Here is a 23,281-nt window from a genome sequence, read left to right on the forward strand (position 1 = left end):
CCATTCCAACTCTTGAAAATGGAATTGTGTTTTTAAGATGTATTTGTTAATTTGAAAGGCAGACATATATAGGTATGAGAAGGGGTGGGAGGAGACAAAGAGACAGAGAGAGCTTCCATCCACTGGTTCACTCCCCAAATGGCCTCAACGGCAGGAGCTGGGCCAGGCTTCAGGCAGGAGCTCAGAGCTTCCTCTGGGTCTCCAGTGTGTGTACAGAGGCCCAAGCACTTGGGCTATCCTCCGTTGCTTTCCCAGGCACGTTAGCAGGGAGCTGGATTGGAAATGTAGCAAGACAGGACTTGAACCGGCACCGATGTGGAATGCCAGTGCTGCAGGTAGAGGCTTAATCTTCTACATCACAGCACCAGGCCCCAAAATGGAAATTTGTGTGTATAGGTTACAGATTGCTAACACCTTCTGAAAACTTTCATACATACTAGTAAAAACTAATTCTGAAACAATGGAATTTGGGAGACCTTTTTGGTTTACTAGTAAGAAACACTAAGGAAGCCGGTGCCAAGGCTCAATAGGCTAATCCTCCGCCTTGCGGCGCCGGCACACCAGGTTCCTGTCCCTGCACCCGCATGGGAGACCAGGAGAAGCACCTGGCTCCTGCCTTCGGATCAGCGCGGTGCGCCGGCTGCAGCGCACCGGCTGTGGCGGCCATTGGAGGGTGAACCAATGGCCAAAAAGGAAGACCTTTCTCTCTGTCTCTCTCTCTCACTGTCCACTCTGCCTGCCAATAAATAAATAAATACATAAATAAATAAGTTTAAAAAAAAGAAACACTAAGCAATCACTCTTCTCATCCAGCTCTCTGCTATGGCCTGGGATAGCAGAAGATAGCCCAAGTCCTTGGGCCCCTGTATCCACGTGGGAGACCCTGAAGAAGATTCTGGCTCCTGGCTTCAGATCAGCGCAGCTCCGGCCGTTGCAGCCAATTGGGGAATGAACCATCAGATGGAAGACCTCTCTCTCTCTGCCTCTCCTCCCTGTGTAGCTCTTACTTTCAAATAAAAAAAAAATAAAAAAAAAAAAATGTTTAGGTCACTAGATTTTCCAGGTTCACTTAGTTGTGAAACTGAAAAAAAAAATTTTCACAATTCTCATTTTCTGTTACTGCTCTGCAAAACTTGACAGCATGACTATAGCTCTCTTTTATATACTTGCTTCTTTCTCGACCCTCACCTTAATACTCTACTCCTTTCATTTATCACCTTTCTCCCCCCCCCCCTTTTTTTTTTTTGACTTTTTTGAGGGCCTCTGGCACTTTCTCCCACCCACTGAATTGTCTGGCTCAATAAAAACAGTATTGGGGCCGGCGCTGTGGTGTAGTGGGTAAAGATACCGCCTGCAGTGCCGGCATCTTACATGGGCACTGGTCAGGTCCCAGCTGCTTCACTCTTGATCCAGTTCCCTACTAATGTGTCTGAGAAAGCAGTAGGAGACAGTCCAAGTCCTTGGGCTCCTGTACTCACGTGGCAGACCCAGAAAGAACTCCTGGTACCTGGCTTTGGATTAGCCCAGCTCTGACCACACAGCCATTTGGGGAGTGAACCAGCAGACAGATCTCTCTCTGCCTCTCTCTCTCTCTGTAACTCTGCCATTCAAATAAACAAATCATATGTATATAATCTGAGTTCTACGTGCTTTGCTCTACTGTTAATGTTAATAGAAACAAAAAACTTCCTTGCCTTTAGGTAGCTATTTCCCTTTATAAAAGGTTAATTTCTATATAAAATATTGAGTATAATAATAGCACTAATCTGCATGCAGTATGCTCTGGAAGCACAGTACAGTTTTAGGACAGGTTTCCTGTAGGAGATACTGCCTGAGTTAAGTTCTGAAGGAAGGAGAAAACTTATCCACATACAGTGGGGGGTAGGAAAGGAAAGATATTTCTATAGAGGCAAAGCATCAACAAAGGCATGGATTTAGGAAATCAAATGTCAGGTAGTAATGCAATTAGAGGAAGGGTAAAGATGAAGTTGGAGAAGTAGGCATGAATCCAGGTCCAGTAAGGAGTTAGGATTTTATCCCATAGGAAATTAGAAGCCAATTAACAGCAGGTGTCACTGTGCACGAACTCCCCATGCAGGACCTCTCTCCTCAATGAGTTGTAGTGTGAGAGTTAACTGTAAAGCTAGCTCTCAGTTTTGTGTGTGTGTGTGTGTGCACGCGTGCGCAAATTGTTGAAATCTTTACTTAGTATAGAGTTGGTCTTCCGTGTACAAAGTTAACTAAAAATGAATCTTAATGGAGAATGGGAATGAGAAAGGGAAAGAGGAGGGATGGGAGTGTCGGTGGAGGGCTAGTATGGTGGGAAGAATAACCATATTCCTAAAGTTGTATTTATGAAATTTATATTCTTTAAAAATTAGTTAGTTAATTTTTTAAAAAAATATTTTAAGCCATCATTGACATGGCCAGAGTTGCAATTTTGTTATTCTGGGGCAGTATGGAAAACAAATATGAGGGGGGAAAAGATTATAGACAAATTAGAAAGCTTTCTAAATTGTCCAGGTAAACTGGTAAGAACTTGAATTATGACAGTGGTGGTTGTAGGTGGAGAAAAGGGGACTGAAGAAAAGTTTAGAAGGTAAAAGGAGGAGCAGGAAGAATTAAACATGATGTATCTGTGCTCCAGGAAATTATTTTGCTCTAAATGATAAAACTACGCACCAATAATCCGCTTTACTAGTTGCTTCAGGAAATTCTTGTGGACAAATTTATTTGGGCAGTTTGTACATCAGAAAAAACAGCTTTCCTGACAAGATAACAGATTAAAAGCCTTTTTCTTGCTATGCCCACGAATTCTAAATACTATGTCTTACACTTTGCCTAATTCCAACTGGATCCCCACCCCTCAAGGACATGCCTTCAACTGCTTGAGTCAAGATCTCAAAAGTAGGGGCCAATGATGTGGCAAAGTAAGTTTGGCGGCTGCCGGCAGTGCTGACACCCCATATGGATGCTGGTTGGAACCCCGGCTGCTCCACTTCGAATCCAGCTCCCTGCTAATGTGTCTAGAATAGCAGCGGAAGATGGCCCAAGTGCTTGGGCTCCAGTGCCCACATGGGAGACCCAGAAGAGGCTCCTAGCTGCTGGCTTCGGCCTGGCCCAGTCCCAGCCATTGTGGCCAATTTAGGGAGTGAACCAGCAGATGAAAGACCTCTCTCTGTAACTCTGCCTTTTCAAAATAAGTAAATAAATCTTTTAGGAAAAAAGATTTATTTATTTTATTTGAAAGGCAGAGTTATAGAGAGGCAGAGAGAGGTCTTCCATCTGCTAGTTCACTCCCCAAATGGCCGGAACAGCTGGAGCTGAGCCAATCTGAAGCCAGGAGCCAGGAGCTTCTTCTGGGTCTCCCACGTGGATGCAGGGGCCCAAGGACTTGGGCCATCTTCCACTGCTTTCCCAGGCCATATCAGAGAGCTAGATAGGAAATGGAGCAGCCAGGATTTGAACTGGCACCCATACGGGATGCCAGCACTGCAGGAGGCGGCCCAACCCACTACGCCACGATGCAGGTCCCAAATAAATAAATCAAAAAAAAAAAAAAAAAAAAAAAAACTCAAAAAATACTTAGTAATACTCTTTACTAACTTACTTTAATTACAAATACTCTGTCAAAGTCTTGCTACCCCTTGATGCAGTACATTGAATAAATCATTGTTTAATCAACAAGTATTCTCTCTGTGTGGGGAAAGTCAACAGTAGAAACTTATTAGGAAAGATGACAAAGGGAGAAATTAAAATACAACTCCTGAGGCCTTGGCAAACTGGATAGGTGGTAAATGTTACACAAATAAAGATAAACAGGATTAGGAAGGAGGGGGATTAGAAGTGCTGGTGGCAGGATAAAATTTTTAAATAAGAAAGTAACATTTCAGCAAAGAATTGAAGGAGGTAAAAAAGTGAGCCCCATCAGTACAATGAGAAGCTCAGGAAAAGAAAATAATCAATGTAAAGCTCTGAGGGCCCATGCCCATAATGTTGTAGGACACAAAGCAGATTAGTGTGTCCCATGAAAAATGAAGACTAGAGAGTAGTAGATGCCAAGACCAGAGGACATGCATATGACAAAGTCATACAGAACCTGGAGGCCAAAGGCTTTATGTTTTCCGCTGAGAGATATATTGATGCTCCCATGAAAACTGCACTAAGGGAAACGTGTCAGAAACAAACCTTAGGGTTTGCTGTTATTTGAGAGCTTCTTTTTTTTTTCTTTCATTTTTTGTGCGATTTATTTTGGTCAGGTATGAATTCTTTTTTTTCAACTTTTATTTAATAAATATAAATTTCCAAAGTACAACTTTTGGATTATAGTGGCTTTTCCCCCATAACCTCCTTCCCACCTGCAATCATTCCATCTCCCACTCCCTCTCCCATCCCATTCTTCATCAAGATTAATTTTCAATTATCTTTATATACAGAAGATCAACTTAGTATATACTAAGTAAAGATTTCTACGGATTGCACCCACACAGACACACAAAGTATAGAGTATTGTTTGAGTGCTTCTACCTCATCTCCTAATCCTTCCCCACATAAGCCTATAAAAGTGAGGCAGAAATGTTCTGGGTATTATTTCTCTACCTGCTCTAGAAAATGTACTATTCACTAACACAGCATCTACTGACATCAGACTTAGACTATTTAAGTGGGAGAAAGGTGTGTTAGATTCCACCACGTAGGCTGGAATTAAAGACATTAGTCTTCATCCTTATACTTGGTGAATTTAAACTTATTAAACTTAAACTTATTTAAAAGACTGGCAGTTTGGGTTCAAGTTGTAGAGGCTCCTAAATGCCAGACTCAGATATTGGAATTCAGGATTCATGATTTTTTTTTTCTTTTAACAGGCAGAGTTAGACAATGAGAGAGAGACAGACAGAGAGAAAAGTCTTCCTTCCGTTGGTTCATCCCCTAAATGGCCGCTGTGGCCGGCGCACTGCGCCAATCCAAAGCCAAGAGCCAGGTACTTCCTCCTGGTCTCCCATGCGGGTGCAGGGCCCAAGCACTTGGGCCATCCTCCACTGCCTTCCCAGACCACAGCAGAGAGCTGGACTGGAAGAGGAGCAACCGGGACAGAATCCGGCACCCCAACCAGGACTAGAACTTGGGGTGCCGGCGCCACAGGCGGAGGATTAGCCAAGTGAGCCATGGTGCCGGCCAGTTTTTTTTAAACACAATTAAGGATGAAATTTTTACACATCTTGGTTGTTCCACTCTGATCTCATTCACAGCACAACTGTTTCAAAAAGGAGGTCACATCTACAATATCATTCAAAGGATCAGCTCAACTGATCCTTTTTGTGTTAATTAATCATATGCTTGGGAAGAAAAAAATTTCTTAGCCACTGTAATCATATGTGCATGGGGAATTATATCCACACACAAGTGCACACATACACACAGTGATTCACTCTACTCAAAATAAGAACAAAGAAAGATCAAAAAGTAATGAATAGCAAACATTCACTGTGTGAATGGTATTATACGAGAAGTTTCAACGTGAAAGTTTAGAGATTAAGTGACTGCCCTTGACCGTAGGAAGCCTGTATTAATGGTGAGAAACCATCTAATTGCAGCTTTAGTTCCTAATGCTTCCTATGAAACATCATATACAAATAATGGTGACCTAAAACTACAATAAAACATAATTTTTTTTTTTTTTGACAGGCAGAGTGGACAGTGAGAGAGAGAGAGACAGAGAGAAAGGTCTTCCTTTGCCGTTGGTTCACCCTCCAATGGCCGCCGCGGCCAGCGCGCTGCGGCCGGCGTACCGCGCTGATCCGATGGCAGGAGCCAGGTACTTATCCTGGTCTCCCATGGGGTGCAGGGCCCAAGTACTTGGGCCATCCTCCACTGCACTCCCTGGCCACAGCAGAGAGCTGGCCTGGAAGAGAGGCAACCGGGACAGAATCCGGTGCCCCGACCGGGACTAGAACCCGGTGTGCCGGCGCCGCTAGGCGGAGATTAGCCCAATGAGCCATGGCGCCGGCCCAATAAAACATAATTTCTAAAAGAATTCGCCTGTGTAAAAAAACGACTCAAATGGTAATCAAAGTATCACCTGACTTCTCATACTCCCAAACTAAAGAGGTTAAAGTTTCTTACATAACCATTTCAGTCACATAAAGTATATAAATAACCATGCCTTTAAGCTAACAAAAATTCTCTAATAGAAAATAAACAATTGTTTCATATAGACAAGTTGCAAGCTAGAAATGAACTTGTCTACTAGGAAAAACACAATAAAACTGGAAAGACAAGAATTTAATGGCAAAAAAGTATATATAATTCTTAACAACAGCAGCTCAATCTGGCATACGTAGTCAGCTTAACAGTTTTGAAACTGTTTTTTTTTTAATATTTCTATTTATTTTAAAGATATATCTTATTATTTGAAAGGCAGAGTCAGACAGAGAAGAGACAGAGATCTTCTATCCCCTGGTTCATTTCTCAAATGGCCAAAATGGCTGGGGATGGGCCAAGCTGAAGCCGGGAGCTAAATTTGGGTCTCCCACATGGGTGGCAGAGGCCCAACCACTCTGACCTTCTTCTGCTTTTCTAGGCATATTAGCAGGGAGCTGGATCAGAAGTAGAGCCGCTGAAATTCAAACTGGGGCTTATAGGGGATGCCAGCACTACAGGCAGCGGCTTAACTTGCTATGCCACAACATCAGCCCTTATTTATTTTAAAGATTTATTTATTCATTTGAAAAGCACAGTTAGAGAGAGAGGGAGAGACAGAGCAAGAGAGATGTTTCACCCACCATTTCACTCTTCAGATGGCTACAAATCCAGGTCTGAACAAGGCCAAAGCCTGGAACCAGGAACTCTATCTTAACTCCCATGTGGACAGCAGGGGCCCAAACACTTGGGCCATCTTTTGCTGCTTTCTCAGGCACATCAGCAGGGAGTTGGATCAGGGAGCAGGGGCCGGTGCTGTAGCATAGTGGATAAAGCCACTGCCTGTAGTGCTGGCATCCCATTTGGGTGCTGGTTCGTGTACTGGCTGCTCCACTTCCAATCCAGCCCTCTGCTATGGCCTGGGAGGGCAGTGGAAGATGGCCAAGTCCTTGGGCCCCTGCACTCGAGCAGGAGACCCGGACGAAGCTCCTGGCTCCTGGATTCAGATCGGCCCAGCTCCAACCGCTGAGGCTATCTGAGGAGTAAACCAGCAGATGGAAGACCTCTCTCTACCTCTGCCTCTCTGTAACTCTGCTTTACAAATAAATTAATTAATCTTAAAAAAAAAAAAAAAGTGGAGCAATTGGGACTCAAACTGGCACTTTGACATGGGATGCTGGAGTTACAAGCAGCAGCTCAAACTGCTGTGCCACAACACTGGCCCCAAGACTATTTTTCTATAGTGGTTATTTACACTGGAATGGAGGAATTAGAACCCCAGAGAGATAAAATTTTAAAAAGTATAGTTTAAGGATTCTGGAAACTATACTCAACATATCCCAAGCAAGACATGAGTCTAACAAAAGATTTTCCCCGGATCTATAAAAGTGTGTGAAAGATCATTTACCTGTGGCTGGTATTGTGGTGTAGTGGGTTAAAGCACTGCCTGGAAGGCTGACATCCCATATGCTCTGTTTCTGATGCAGTTCCCTCTTAATGAGCCTGGGAAAAAAACTGGAAGATGGCCCAGACACTTGAGCAACTGCCACCCATGTGGGAGACCCTGATGGAGTTCCAAGCTCCTGGCTTCGGCCTAGCCTAGCCCCAATTGTTGTGGGTATTTAGGAGTGTACCAGTAGATCAAAGATCTCTCTTTCTGTCCCTCTTTGTGTTACTCTGCCTTTCAAATAAACAAAATTAAAAAAAAAAATCTATCTGTGGATTAAAGACAAGACACAAACTGGGAAAAGTTATATACTATATAAATAAATGAAATGTTAGCATCTGAATAGTTACAGAATTTCTAAACATAAATAACAAATCATACATCTGTTAAAATACAGAATTAATAGGAAATGGGCTAAGCGTACAAACAAGTATTTCACAAAGGAAGAGAAATGTCTAATGAGCACAGGGAAAAAATGTTTAACCTCATTAGTGATCAGGAAAATGCAAATCAAAACATCATACACCAGGGACCGGCGCTGTGGCACAGCAGATAAAGCCACCGCTTGCAGAGTCAGTATCCCATATGGGCTGTTCGAGACCCAGCTGCTCCAATTCTCATCCAGCCCTCTGCTGTGACTTGGGAAGGCAATAAAAGATGGCCCCTGCACCCGCGTGAGAGACCTGGAAGAAGCTCCTGGCTCCTGGCTTCAGATCAGCTCAGCTCTAGCCATTCCAGCCATTTGGGGAGTGAACCAGCGGATGGAAGACTCTCTCTCTCTCTCTCTCTCTCTCTCTCTCTGTAACTCTACCTTTCAAATAAATAAATAAATCTTTAAAAAAAAAAAGTATAGTAGCGTCAATAAGTGTAATCATCAAAAATCATACACCATTTTGCATTTATCGGTTTGGCAAATATTACAGAAATCAGACAATAACATATGGAGCAACAGGCACTCTTATAGGAGCATAAAGTGATACTTAGCATCAATCTAGGAAAGTTGGAAAATAACTGAGCATTATCTAGGAAAGCTTAAGATGCATACATGCTTACAACCAGCAAGTCTATTTTTAGGTATATACCCTAGAGAAACTTAGAATAATGTCTGCGTAGCATTACTTACTGTCTGTAAAAGTAAAATAATAAGGAACACCAAAACCGAAATATTCACCAACAGATGAAATATGGAACATTCATGGGGGCTGGCACTGTGAGGTAGTGGACTAAGCCTCCACCTGCAGCACCGGCATTCTATATTGGCAACGGTTAGTACCAGTTGCTCGTCTTCCAATCCAGCTCTATGCTATGGCCTGGGAAAGCAGTAGAAGATGGCCCAGGAACTTGGGTCCCTGCACCCACGTGGGAGACCCAGAAGAAGCACCTGGCTCCTGGCTTCAGATCGGCCCAGCTCCAGCCAATGTGGCCATTTAGGGAGTGAATCAGCGGATGGAAGACCTCTCTCTCTCCCTTCCCTTCCTCCCTTTCTCCCTCTCTTTTTTCTTTTTTCAATTTATTTGACAGGTAGAGTCATAGACAGTGAGAAAGAAAGACACAGAGATAGGTCTTCCTTCTGTTGGTTCATCCACCAAATGGCCGCCACGGCCGGCGCTGTGCCAATCTGAAGCCAGGAGCCAGGTGCTTCTTCCTAGGTACAGGGGCCCAAGCACCTAGGCCATCCTCCACTGCCCTCCCAGGCCACAGCAGAGAGCTGGACTGGAAGAGGAGCAACCGGGACTAGAACCCAGAGCCCATATAGGATGCCGGCGCCGCAGGCTGAGGATTAACCAAGTGAGCCATGGCACCGGGCCCTCTCCATCTCTCTATCTGTAACTACCTCTCAACTAAATACAGTATTTTTTAAAAAAGGATATTAACATATTAGAACACCACACAGCATGGGCCGGCGCCGCGGCTCAATAGGCTAATCCTCCACCTAGCAGTGCTGGCACACCGGGTTCTAGTCCTGGTCAGGGCGCTGGATTCTGTCCCGGTTGCCCCTCTTCCAGGCCAGCTCTCTGCTGTGGCCTGGGAGTGCAGTGGAGGATGGCCCAAGTGCTTGGGCCCTGCACCCGCCTGGGAGACCAGGAGAAGCACCTGGCTCCTGCCTTCAGATCAGCGCAGTGCGCCGGCCGCGGCAGCCATTGGAGGATGAACCAACGGCAAAGGAAGACCTTTCTCTCTGTCTCTCTCTGTCCACTCTGCCTGTAAACAACAACAACAACAACAAAAAAAAACCACACACACACACACACCACACAGCAGTAAAAACGAATGATCTACAGCTATAACCAGCGAGACAGATGAAGCTCCCAAATGTGTTAGGGAAGGGGCACATTTCAGAAGAATACAGTATGTTATGATTCCTTTTTATAAACAGTTAACTACTAAAACGCAAAGAATATTGACCATGTACCAGGCATTGTTCTAAGCACTTTGCAAAACTAAATGGCTCATGAAATCCTCATAACAGCCCTGTAGATTTTATTTTTTATCTACATCTTAGGTGAGGAAACATCAGATACAGAGAAGTAATTTACCCAAAATCACAACTGGTAAAAGTGTTGGGACCTCCTGACACCAGAGTCTGTGCTCTTGCTCTCTGTATTACACTGCCTTTCAAAATACAAAGGAGCTACAGAAAGTTCGTGGAAAATGTAATTAAAAGCCAATGGAAATTTTTCATGCACTTTCTGAAGCTCCCTACCCCCAATACACAATACTAAACAGGGTAACATTTGGGGTTACACAGATGATGTAGTAAACAAAAAAATGATACCAGCCGGCGCCGCGGCTCACTAGGCTAATCCTCCGCCTAGGGGCGCCGGCACACAGGGTTCTAGTCCCGGTTGGGGCGCCGGATTCTGTCCCGGTTGCCCCTTTTCCAGGCCAGCTCACTGCTGTGGCCAGGGGGTGCAGTGGAGGATGGCCCAGGTACTTGGGCCCTGCACCCCATGGGAGACCAGGAGAAGTACCTGGCTCCTGCCATCGGATCAGTGCGGTGCGCCGGCTGCAGCGCGCCGGCCGCGGCGGCCATTGGAGGGTGAACCAACGGCAAAGGAAGACCTTTCTCTCTGTCTCTCTCTCTCACTGTCCACTCTGCCTGTCAAAAAATAAATAAATAAATAAAATAAAATAAAATGATACCAACCAGGAAGGCATCACATTGGGACACCAAACATTCTAGCAATGTTTTAATTCTTAGAGTAGTAGAAACAGAAATTTTCATTTCACTATGCTATACACCTACATATGTTACACATATTCTCTTGAATATATCAACCATTTTATATGTTTAATTAGATGGAAAGCAGTTTAAAATACTTCTGGAACTGAGTATAGAAAGAGAGGTACAGAAATACATACACACAACATAATTATGAAACATCTAGGGGCCAGAACTGTGGAACAGTGGGTTAAAGCCCTGGCCTGAAGTGTAGGCATCCCATATGGGTGCCTGTTCTAGTCCCAGCTGCTTCTCTTCCGATCCAGCTCTCTGTTGTGGCCTGGGATAGCGGTAGAAGATGGCCCAAGTACTTGGGCCTCTGCATCCACGTGGGAGACCTGGAAGAAGCTCCTGGCTCCTGGCTTCGGATTGGCAGAGCTCCAGCTGTTGCAGCCATCTGGGGAGCAAACCAGTGGATGGAAGAACTCTGTCTCTATCTCTCTCTCTGTAACTCTGTCTCTCAAATAAATAAATCTTAAAAAAAAAAAAAAAAAAAAAAAAAAAGGAAATATCTACCAAAAAGTAAGAATATGTCAAACAACAGTTATAAAATTCAAGTTTCAGGGCCAGCACTGTGGCACAGAGGGTTAAGCCACCATTTGCAGTGCTGACATCCCATATGGGTACTGGTTCTAGTCTCAGCTGCTCCATTTCTGATCCAGCTCTCTGCAAACGGCCTGGGAAAGCAGTGGAAGACAGCCCAATGCCTGGGCCCCTATAACTACATGGGAGACCTGGAAGAAGCCCCTGACTCCTGGCTTCAGTCTAGCTCAGCCCTGGCCATTGCAATAATTTGGGGAACGAACCAGCAGATGATATCTCTCCTTCTCTAACTCTCAAATAAGTAAATAAATCTTTTTTAAAAACTAAGATTCATTTTTACTAGAAAGAATAAAGTTATTGGGGGCCAGTGCTATGGCATAGCGGGTAAAGGCAATGCCTAGAGTGCTGGCATCCCATAAGGGCGCCAATTCAAGTTCCAACTATTTCGTTTTCATCCTGCTCTCTGCTATGGCCTGGGAAAGTGGTAGATGACCTAAGTCCTTGGGCCCCTGTACCCATGTGGGAGACCTGGAAGAAGCTCCTGGCTCCTGGCTTTGGATCTGCCTAGCTCCAGCCATCACAACCATTTGGAGAGTGACTCTCTCTCTCCCTCCCTCCCTCCCTCCCTCTCTCTCTCTAACTCTGCCTCTCAAACAAATAAATCTTAATAAATAAATAAAAAGACCAAGTAATCAAGATGCTTCTGTAATGTTTACAACATTAATTCCAAATATAACAATGCATAATCTAAATTTTAGAACTATGGACATCATTGTAAATATCTGGAAAAAAAATTAGTGCACACAAATTACCTTAAATTAGCTAGACTTCCTTTTTCAGGAGACTCTAATTTTATGCAGGTGTTAAATTCCAAAGGTGGCCGCGCCACGGCTCAATAGGCTAATCCTCCGCCTTGCGGCACCGGCACACTGGGTTCTAGTCCCGGTCGGGGCGCCGGATTCTGTCCTAGTTGCCCCTCTTCTAGGCCAGCTCTCTGCTATGGCCCAGGAGTGCAGTGAAGGATGGCCCAAGTGCTTGGGCCCTGCACCCCATGGGAGACCAGGAGAAGCACCTGGCTCCTGCCTTCAGATCAGCGCGGTGGGCCAGCGGCGGCGGCCATTGGAGGGTGAACCAATGGCCAAAAAGGAAGACCTTTCTCTCTGTTTCTCTCTCACTGTCCACTCTGCCTGTCAAAAAAATAAATAAATAAATAAATAAATAAAATAAAAAATTCCAAAGGTAAAAGGAAAAACCATATAAATCCAAAAATTACCTTGAGAGTATTGTAAATCATCCATAAAATACAACACTACACTATCTTACAGTAAATCCCATGCAGCCAGGGTTTTTTTTTCTAGGATGAAACAGTTTGCTATTTTCAAATGAACACAGCTGAAGTAGCTCATTCAGGGGCAATGTTACAAGAAAAATATCTACCACAAGAACCATACAACATGCTCACACTGTGGGAAACACAAAAACACTGTACAGCAGAAGCTCACTGAGTAGGACTGTTGACGGAATCACCTAAGTATTTAAACCGATTTTAACTCTCACTGTTGTTTTACCACTCTCTAAACAAACATGGTTAACGTGAAATTACACAATTTCATTGTATGTTCAGTCATGCTTCTACTCCAGAATTTCATGAGAAAGTTACAAAAAAAGAAAACATACACCTCTCTGGCCAAAAAAAGTTGTTCACTCACTAAAATCAAAGCTAAAATACACCAAGTTAAATCATCAAAACATTTATGTAGAGTATTTTAAATAAGCATAAAGTATTTTATTTTTGAGTTTTCTTTCTCTGATTTCAACTATTTCTCAAGAGGTAGGAAACTTGCTTTCTATACATACAGTGAAGGAAAACAAATCCGTTTATTTTATCAAATTAAAAAGTGGGAAAAAATGTAAAGAATCCTAGCCTCTCAGCATGGCCAGAGGACCCTACCAAATCAATGAATCCTAGGAATTCTGAATTAGATATTGATCTAATTGACCTAATTTGCCTAAAAATAAGTCATTTAAAAAATTTATTTAATAAGTACAAGTTTCATACATACAACTTTAGGAAATAATGATTCTTCCCATCATACACGCCCTCCCTTCATTCGCAGGCATATTAGCTGGAGCTGGTTGGGAGAAGAGCAGACAAGACTCGAACTGGTACCCAAGTGGGATGCTGGCATTGCAGGTGGCAGCTTTACCCATTACGCCACAACACTGGCCCCAGAAGCGTCTTTTTAAAGCCATCTTTTTTGAGAGCATTTTCTTGCACTTATAAAACCAATGCTATCTTTTAGTTGGTCACTTGCCTTTCAACTGAGAGTTGGAGAAATGAATTTCCGATTTGGCGAAACCTCACTTTTTAAAGCATGTTAAGACTCACATATGCCCATCACATGGAATCCCACAACACACATATATACAGACTGACCTCATCAGGATATTATTTCAAGAATTAAATCTTACAGAAAAAAAATGATTTTGTTGTAATATAGCGAAGACTGATTTAGCAAGGAACATCTTGATGAAAAAGGGCAGAACTGCTAAGAATGCTATCCTACTTTTTACACTGACTTTCCTCCTCTAAGCATCTGTCAAGTGTGGGATGAGAAAAAGGTGCTGGAATCTGAAAAGACAGACTAGAATAAAAATATATTTGGCTGAGAGTGGCAGGGAGGAGGAGTAGAAGGGAGGGCAGAACAAGGGGAAATGCCACTGGAAAAATTAAAGAAACAAATAAGCTGCAAAACCAGCTCTACTCCCCTTTGACAAATTCATCTCTTCAATTCTGTTTTTCTTTTAAAGATTTATTTATCAGGGCCAGTGCTGTGGCTTGGCAGGTAAAGCCACTGCCTGCAGTGCCGGCAACCCATATGGGCGTTGGTTCGAGTTCTGGCTGCTCCACTTCCCATCCAGCTCTCTGCTATGGCCTGGGAAAGCAGCAGAAGATGGCCCGAGTCCTTGGGCCCCTGCACCCACATGGGAGACCCAGAGGAAGCTCCTGGCTCCTGGCTTCAGATCGGCGCAGCTCCAGTCATTGCAGCCAACTGGCGAGTGAACCAGCAGATGGAAGACCTCTCTGTCTCTGCCTCTGCCTCTCTGTAACTCTGCCTTTCAAATAAATAAATAAATCTTTTTTTAAAAAATATTTATTTATTTAATTATTTGAAAGCCAGAACAACAGAAAGAAAGGCATAGACAGAGATCTTCTATCTTATCTGCTGGTTCACTCCCCAAATGCCTGCAACAGCCAGGAGCCCACAACTCCACCTCTCCCAAATGGGTGGCAGGGGTCTGAGCAACTGAGCCACCTACTGCTACTTCTCATGATGCATTAGCAAGAAGCTGGATCAAAAGCGGAGTACTCAGGACTCAAACACACACTCAGATATGGATGCAAGTGTTACAAGCAACTTTTTACCCAACTATGACCCAACACCTGTGCTGTCATCTTAAATGCTATATCATTGAAAAGGCCTTCTTTTTTCCATTTTCTTTTTTTTTTTTTTTTTTTTTTTTTTTTTTGGACAGGCAGAGTGGACAGTGAGAGAGAGAGACAGAGAGAAAGGTCTTCCTTTGCCGTTGGTTCACCCTCCAATGGCCGCCGCTGCAGCCGGCGCACCGCGCTGATCCTGGCAGGAGCCAGGAGCCAGGTGCTTTTTCCTGGTCTCCCATGGGGTGCAGGGCCCAAGCACCTGGGCCATCCTCCACTGCACTCCCTGGCCATAGCAGAGAGCTGGCCTGGAAGAGGGGCAACCGGGACAGAATCCGGCGCCCCAACCGGGACTAGAACCCGGTGTGCCGGCGCCGCAAGGTGGAGGATTAGCCTATTGAGCCACGGCGCCGGCTTCCATTTTCTAAATACAATCCTCAATAATTCTTTATTAAACTACTGTTTACATTTCCTTCATAGTGCTTTGCATTTTGTAATTACCTTTTTAGTTTCATTGATCCAATTCTTCCTTGAACATCAGCAAATTTTTTAACTTGTTAAGGTAGGAAGCATTGGTTTCTGATTTTTTTATCCAAGGTAATCCTAACTTACGTTAAGTATTAACCTCCTCTTATGAACAAGCTAAATCGATTGCTATTATAAATGTCACAACCTATGCCGTGATTCAATACACATACACACTTTCTTTAATTGTTAATAAAATGACACTCTGTGTCCAGGTGATTACAACAGAAATTTTTAAACTTTATATGTATACAATAATGAAATATTCCATCCCCAAACTCATAAGCTACTTTAATATGTGTAGTTCAAATGCTTACATTTGAAAATTAAGACCAATAATTGATGAGTTAGGCATCTATCTTAACAAATTATAAAAAGAAAAATCATAGGAAGTGGAAGATAATATCATTTTCCAAATACATATTAGGGTAGATTACTTAACCAACATTCTCACTGAAAACAATGAAATGTGGTGGATAAAATTTTATGTCAAAGAAATCTTACAAGAATTTAAGGACTGACAAAATAGTGAAGGAGGGAACAAGCTTTTGATGCAGTGTTTAAGATGCTGCCTAGAATGCCTGCATCCCATATCAGAGTGCCTAAGCACAAGTCCCAGCTCTGCTTCTGATCCAGGTACCTGCACCCAGCAGGTGGATAATCCTTCTCTCTCTCTGTCTCTCCTACCCTCTTTCAGATTAATTAATTAAAATAATTATGGGTTGGCAATTTTTTTGTATTTTTTAAAGATTTATTTTATTTATTTGAAAGGCAGAGCTACAGAGAGAGGGGAAGACAGAGAGATCTTCCATCTGCTGGTTCACTCCCCAAATGGTCACAATGGCCAGAGATGGGCCAGAAAGGAGATTCTTCCGGGTCTCCCACGTGTGTACAGAGGCACAAGGACTTGAGCCATCTTCTGTTGCTTTTCCCAGGCACATTAGCAAGGAGCTGGATCAGAAGTAGAGTATTTGGGACTTGAACTGGCACCCATATGCAATGCTAATATTGCAGATGGTGGTGGCTTTATCCATTACACCGCAACGCCGGCCCCTTTTGTATTGTTTAAGCCCTCAGAAGAAATAATTCCACTCTCTTCTGGTTTCTGTAGTTCTTACTGATATATTAACTATCTAATAGTTGTTCTTTGAGTGGATTTTTTTAGCCTATCGTTGCTTTTAAACTCTTCTCTTAGTTTCTGTTTTTGAAGTTTCAGATTCTTTGTCTGAGTGTAGTTTCTTTTCATTTATTGTATGTGGGATTTTGACTATGACCTGCTTATTCTCCCTGGAAAAATATTTTTGGGTATTCTTTGTTTTTTGTTTTTTTTTTTTTTTCCAGGTGCTCCAAAATATAGAGTTTGTTGACACCTTAAAATAAATTCATCACTTGAGGCATTTTGGACCAACAGAGTGAATTTGAGCTGCATATATATCTATGGGCCTGCTTATATTTATGGCCTCTTAGGAGTCTTTATTCTGTTCTCCACTAGGAAAACAATTTTCCTAGTTGCAATCTGGGTGAGGTGTAGGGATGGTGTAAAGTGGGTGTACTTCTGGTTCATGACTTTCCAAAGGAAGAAACCTTTGTGGATTCATGTGGAAAGGGTCTCCCATTAGATTTTTTTCATGCTGGGTGGACCCTGAACTTTTTAAATAAAATCTTCCTATTGAAAAACAGACTGATGAGGGGCTTGCGCTGTGGCTCACATTGGTTAATCCTCTGCCTGCGTTGCCCAGCATCCCATGTGGGGGTGCCGGTTCTAGTCCCGGCTGTTGTTCTTCCAATCCAGTTCTCTGCTGTGGTCTGGGAAAGCAGTGGAGGATGGGCCAAGAGCTTGGGCCCTGCACCTGTGTGGGAGACCTGGAAGAAGCTGCTGGGCTCCTGGCTTCGGATCAGCGCAGCTCCAGTCCATTTTGCGGCCATCTGGGGGAGGTGAACCAATGGAAGGAAGACCTTTCCTTTTCTGTCTCTGTCTCTCCCTCTGACTGTCTGTAACTCTGTCAAATCAATAAATAAAATCTAAAAAGAAAGAAAGAAAGAAAGAAAGAAAGAAAGAAAGAAAGAAGAAAGAAAGAAAGAAAGAAAGAAAAGAAGAAAGAAAGAAAGAGAAAGAAAAGAAAGAAAGAAAGAAAGAAAGAAAGAAAGAAAGAAAGAAAGAAAGAAAGAAAGAGAAAGAAAGAAAGAAAGAAGAAAGAAAGAAAGAAAGAAAGAAAGAAAGAAAGGAAAGAAAGAAAGAAAGAAAGAAAGAAAGAAAAGAAAGAAAGAAAGAAAGAAAGAAAGAAAGAAAGAAAGAAAGAAAGAAAGAAAGAAAGAAAGAAAGAAAGAAAGAAAGAAAGAAAGAAAGAAAGAAAGAAAGAAAGAAAGAAAGAAAGAAAGAAAGAAAGAAAGAAAGAAAGAAAGAAAGAAAGAAAGAAAGAAAGAAAGAAAGAAAGAGAAAGAAAGAAAGAAAGAAAGAAAGAAAGAAAGAAAGAAAGAAAGAAAGAAAGAAAGAAAGAAAGAAAGAAAGAAAGAAAGAAGAAAGAAAGAAAGAAAGAAAGAAAGAAAGAAAGAAAGAAAGAAAGAAAGAAAGAAAGAAAGAAAGAAAGAAAGAAAGAAAGAAAGAAAGAAAGAAAGAAAGAAAGAAAGAAAGAAAGAAAGAAAGAAAGAAAGAAAGAAAGAAAGAAAGAAAGAAAGAAAGAAAGAAAGAAAGAAAAACAGACTGATAGGGGTTGGCACTGTGACATGGTGAGCTAAGCCTCTCCCTGTGGTGCCTGCATTCCATATGGGCACCAGTTCGAATCCTGGCTGCTCTACTTCCAATCCCGCTCTCTGCTATGGCCTGGGAAAGCAGTACAAGATGGCCCAAGTCCTTGGGCCCCTGCACCAGCTTGGGGAACCTAGAAGAAGCTCCTGGCTCCTGGCTCCTGGCATCAAATTGGCTCAGCTCCAGCCCTTGTGGCCACTTGGGGAGTGAACCAGTGGATGGAAGACCTTTCTGTCTCTTCTTCTAACTCTGCCTCTCAAATAAACACATCTTTAAAATAAATAAGAAAAGTGGACTGACATACATACATGTACATGTGCAAACATACACAGATTCCTTCCATCCTCTGGTTCACTCCTCAAATGGCCACAATGGCCAGAGATGGGCCAGGTGAAAGCCAGGACCCCAGAAATTGCTCCAGGACTCCCAAATGGGTGACAGAGATCCAGGTACTTGTGCTATCTTCCTCTGCTTCCCCAGGCATGATAGCAGGGAGATGGATCACAGGCAGAACAGTTGGACTTGAACTGGCACACTTATGTGGGGTGCCAGTGTCACAGGTATTGACTTATTATACTGTGCCACAATGCCAGCCCTGGTCCTGAACTCTTAATTCTTTTCTTTCTTTTTTTTTTTTTTTTTTAAAGATTTACTTATTTTATTTGAAAGTCAGAGTACATAGAGAAGGAGAGGCAGAGAGGCAGAGAGGACAGAGAGACAGAGAGAGAGAGAGAGATCTTCCATCCACTGATTCACTCCCCAATTGGCCTCCATGGTCGGAGCTGTGCTGATCAGCTATACCACGGCGCCGGCCCTGCCAACATTTTATAGAACACATAATGTTTCAGCTCTTGGTAATTACCTATCAACATTGCCAAAATACCACCTCCTTAAAAGCCATATGAAAATGCAGTCATTTGTTCTAAATTGCACTCTGAAGAGAAAACAGACAAAACATTTTAACGTAACAGTCCCATAAGGTTCAAAGAGTATCTACAGTAGGCCCATGTGTAGTTCTTATATATGGAAGACCCTTATACATGTGAGACCTATAAGCAGTTCTGTTTTACTTCACAATAGATCTGAACTTAATCAAAGGAGTGATCTTTAGCTCTAACTCAAGTTTAGTTTTGGTTTATGCAAGTTTTGTGATACTCCGCATTGTTGGTTACACTTTGCTTTATCCAAATTTTCTAACAGAAAATTAGAAATAATGACCATTTGCTTTCTCTATTGCTAGGAGACGATAATATAACAGTTGACATATATGCTTACTATGTGCCAGGCACCAATATTAATGCTTTGTACACATTTAATCTTTACAACCTTATCAAACAGATAATATTACCATCATCATTTTACTGATAGGAAAACTGAGGTGTGGAAAAGTTAAGTAATTTTTCCAATGTCACACAAGTGGAGAAGCTTAGGGATTCATACCCAAGTAGTTTGTCTCAAGAATTCAGAACATTAATTACTATATTGTATTGCTTTTTACAATATATGAAAGATAAATTACTTTCAAGGATAAAAATAAGCTGTTAAAGTTATTATTAAGAATTATACATGGGTGCCAGCGCTGTGGCATAGTGGGTAAAGCCACCACCTGCAGTGCTGGCATTCCATATGAGGGCCAGTTCAAGATCCGGCTGCTCCACTTCTGATCCCACTCTCTGCTATAGTCTGAGAAAGCAGTACAAGATGGCCCAAGTCCTTGGACCCCTGTACCCACGTGGGAGACCCAGAAGAAGCTCCTGATTCCTGGTTTTGGACTGGCATAGGTCTGGCCTTTGTGGCCAACTGGGGAGTGAACCAACAGATGGAAGACCTCTCTCTCGCTCGCTCTCTCTCTCTGACTCTCCTTTTTTCTGTGTAACTCTGACTTTCAAATAAATAAATAAATCTTTAAAAAAAAAAAAAAAAAAAAAAGAATTCTACATGGGCCAGCACTGTGGTGTAGCGGAATAAAGCTGCCACCTACAGTTCTGACATTCCATGTGGGCGCTGGTTCGAGATTCGGCTGCTCCATTTCCCATCCAGCTCTCTGCTATTGCCTGGGAAAGCAGTGGAAGATGGCCCAAGCCCTTGGGCCCCTGCATGCGTGTGGGAGATCCGGAAGAAGCTCCTGGCTTTGGATCGGCTCAGCTCTGGCCATCTGGGGAGTGAACCAGCAAATGAAGACTTCTCTCTCTCTGTCTCTGCCTCTATGTAACTCTGCATTTAAAATAAATAAATAATTTTTTAAAAAATTATACAACAGTTAAATAATATTAATACCAAAATAACTTATCATAGGTTGACACTTCACAGCTATTTCAAAGTTTCATGGCCATGATTAACAGTTTTGAAGTTGGACAGACCTGGCTCTGATTCTTGGCTGTGCCCTTTACAAGCTGTGTGACTTTGGACAAGTTTCGAAACTTCACCAAGTCTCAATTTCCTCATCTGTAAAAATGAGAACAATATACATCTCACAAAGTTGTTCTCAGTAACATAATTATTATGGCATTACATGATATGGTAACTCCAGACAAAACACAAGTACTCAAAATAAAAAAAGAAGGAGGCTCTCAATTTTCTCCCAGAAAACAAGACTTGATTACCATGGTATAAGGAAGACAGTCAATCCAAGTCACTGCAGCAACTTCAAGATCCACACACTAATGTAGAGCAATTGCCTTTAACACATAACAAATAATGCCCCCAATAAAAGTCAAATTCCTAGAGGTAAACTACTATATCACTGAAATAAAATACTGTATATACATAAAGAGACAAACAAATAATACATTTGTTATTTGTTGAGGGCAACTGTCACAAATCTCATTCCACATGTATTCCTTGACGCCTTCAAGCCTAGGTACCCAAAACAGGTAGAGAGTGGTGTCATAAAAGATCAATATCTGGCACTGGTAGAAATTTTTATAGCAACAAAAAACAGACATGTTGTTAGAGTATGGTGGAAAATAAACCCAGAGGTCACTGAAATACAAGGGAAACTTATTCAAAATGACCACAGTTTAATTCCATAATCATATCTGTACTTCCCTTTTCATGCACAATAAAAAAAAAAATTCTACTAATTTTCTTCTAACAATTAGTACTTTGGCAAAGCGTTTTTAAGAATGTGGCTTGGGGACCAGTGCAGTAGCAATGCAGGTTAGGCTGCCGTCTGGTGCCATGTGGCACCAGTTTGTGTCCTGGCTGCTGTGCTTCCAATCCAGCTCCCTGATGATGGCCTTGGAAAAGCGGTGGAAGACAGCCCAAGTGTTTGGGCCCCTCCTACCCATGTGGGAGACCTGGATGAAGTTCCAGGCTCCTGGATTCAGCCTGGCCCATACCTGGCCATCTGGGGTATGAACCAGCAGATGGAAGATCTCTCTGTCTCTCCTTCTCTCTTGTAACTTTGTCAAATAAATAAAGAAATCTTTTTTAAAAAAATTGTGGCTTGGGATTTGGTTTCTAATTTTATTTCTTCCTATCCCCAAAGAAAACTACATGCTGAGGGCCTGCGCCATGGCGCAGTAGGTGATCCTCTGCCATATGAGATGCTGGTGCCACTTCTAGTCCCAGCTGCTCCTCTTCCTTTTTTTTGGACAGGCAGAGTGGACAGTGAGAGAGAGAGACAGAAAGGTCTTCCTTTGCCGTTGGTTCACCCTCCAATGGCCACCGCGGCCGGCACACCACGCTGATCAAAAGGCAGGAGCCAGGTGCTTTTCCTGGTCTCCCATGGGGTGCAGGGCCCAAGCACTTGGGCCATCCTCCACTGCACTCCCAGGCCAAAGCAGAGCACTGGCCTGGAAGAGGGGCAACCGGGACAGAATCTGGTACCCTGACCGGGACTAGAACCCGGTGTGCCGGTGCCGCAGGCAGAGGATTAGCCTACTGAGCCTTGGCGCTGGCCCTAGCTGCTCCTCTTCCAATCCAGCTCTCTGTTGTGGCCTGGGAAGGCAGTGGAAGATGGCCCAAGTCCTTGGGCCGCTGCACCCACATGGGAGACCAGGAGGAAGCACCTGGCTCCGGATCAGCGCAGCTCCGGCCGTTGCAGCCATTTGGGGAATGAACCAATGGAAGGAAGATCTTTCTGTCTCTCCCTCTCACTGTCTGTAAGTCTACCTCTCAAATAAATAAATAAAATCTTAAAAAGAAAACTATATGTTGGTAAAGAGTAAATATTACATACTAAAGTTAAAGAAATCAGATTTAGCTTCCAAAAATGCAGAGTGCCATAAAAAAAGTGTCTATTAACCTGCATATTTAAAATCTCTAACTTAAGGAGAAAACTATACAAGCAAAATATGCTATGAAATGGTATTTGAGGTATTAAGGCAATTCAAACCAAATATTTTCAATCTTTTTTAATCAACCTTGATAAAAGTTGATAGTATAATATTAAGACAAACTAAATTCAAATTCCAATTTTAATACTTTGTGACATTAGGCAACTTTGCAGAATCAATTCAAACACACACACACACACACACACAAAAGATTTAAAAAGTTTTATTAGATCATGGAGTTAGCAAAGTGGTGTGGTGTGTAAAGCCATTGCCTACAATGCCATCATTCCTTATGGGTGCTGATTCAAGTCACGGCTGCTCCACATACTATCTGGCTCCCTGCTAATGTGCCTGGGAAAGCAGTGGAAGACAGCCCAAGTCCTTTAAGTCCTGGATAAGCTTCTGGATCCTGGTTTTGGCCTGCCTCAGCCCTGGCCATTGCAGCAACTGGAGGAGTGAAGCAACAGATGGAAGATCACTCTCTCTCTCTCACCGGTTCACAGACAGAACAAACCTCATATTTGTCTACAGTATTTCGTGGTTAAACTCAGGCTACGCATTTTTGCTGGAATGTCACAAAATAATGTATCCTTTTCACTGCATAATATTAGAGGCTACCTTTATCAGGGATACTAATATTGATTACTTGATTAAGTGAACATTTGTCAGCTTTCTCTACTACACAGCTGCTATGTATTTTTCTCCCTGTAAATAAGTAAATATTTTATAAGTTATCACCTTAAAACTATGTGAATATCATGTTCTTAATTAAGTTTCACTCAATAATTTTGGTACCCAGAGATGGTCTTGCACAAATTAAGTAATTTAACTGTGCACGGATGGTCATTTTCTAATTCCATTTTAGCTCCTAACTTATTCATTCACTTACTTATATTTGTATATACCTACAGATTCTTATTTTCTTAATGGGTTAGAATCT

The 23,281-nt window shown here is 42.6% G+C and overlaps 1 protein-coding gene across 50 annotated transcripts in view; it reads right to left on the reverse strand.

The window, feature by feature from the left end:
• NUMB (NUMB endocytic adaptor protein) overlaps positions 1-23,281 on the reverse strand; it is a 176,411-nt gene that overhangs the window by 81,840 nt on the left and 71,290 nt on the right. For 22 of the 50 annotated variants that reach the window (XM_070065235.1, XM_070065247.1, XM_070065230.1 and 19 more), the window contains one exon: positions 20,422-20,506. The exons of 24 other annotated variants lie outside the window; for them this stretch is intronic. Coding sequence is in view for 4 of the 26 variants with exons in the window: in XM_070065243.1 (XP_069921344.1) it covers positions 874-957 (84 nt within the window). In the remaining 22 variants the exon portion in view is untranslated. Of the gene's footprint in view, positions 1-873; positions 1,007-20,421; positions 20,507-23,281 lie in introns of all 50 variants that reach the window. 4 more of the 50 variants (XM_070065243.1, XM_051826025.2, XM_051826026.2 and 1 more) reach the window with 2 other exon arrangements.

This window comes from Oryctolagus cuniculus, chromosome 20 (genome assembly GCF_964237555.1).
Source record: "Oryctolagus cuniculus chromosome 20, mOryCun1.1, whole genome shotgun sequence".
Classification (NCBI taxonomy): domain Eukaryota; kingdom Metazoa; phylum Chordata; class Mammalia; order Lagomorpha; family Leporidae; genus Oryctolagus; species Oryctolagus cuniculus.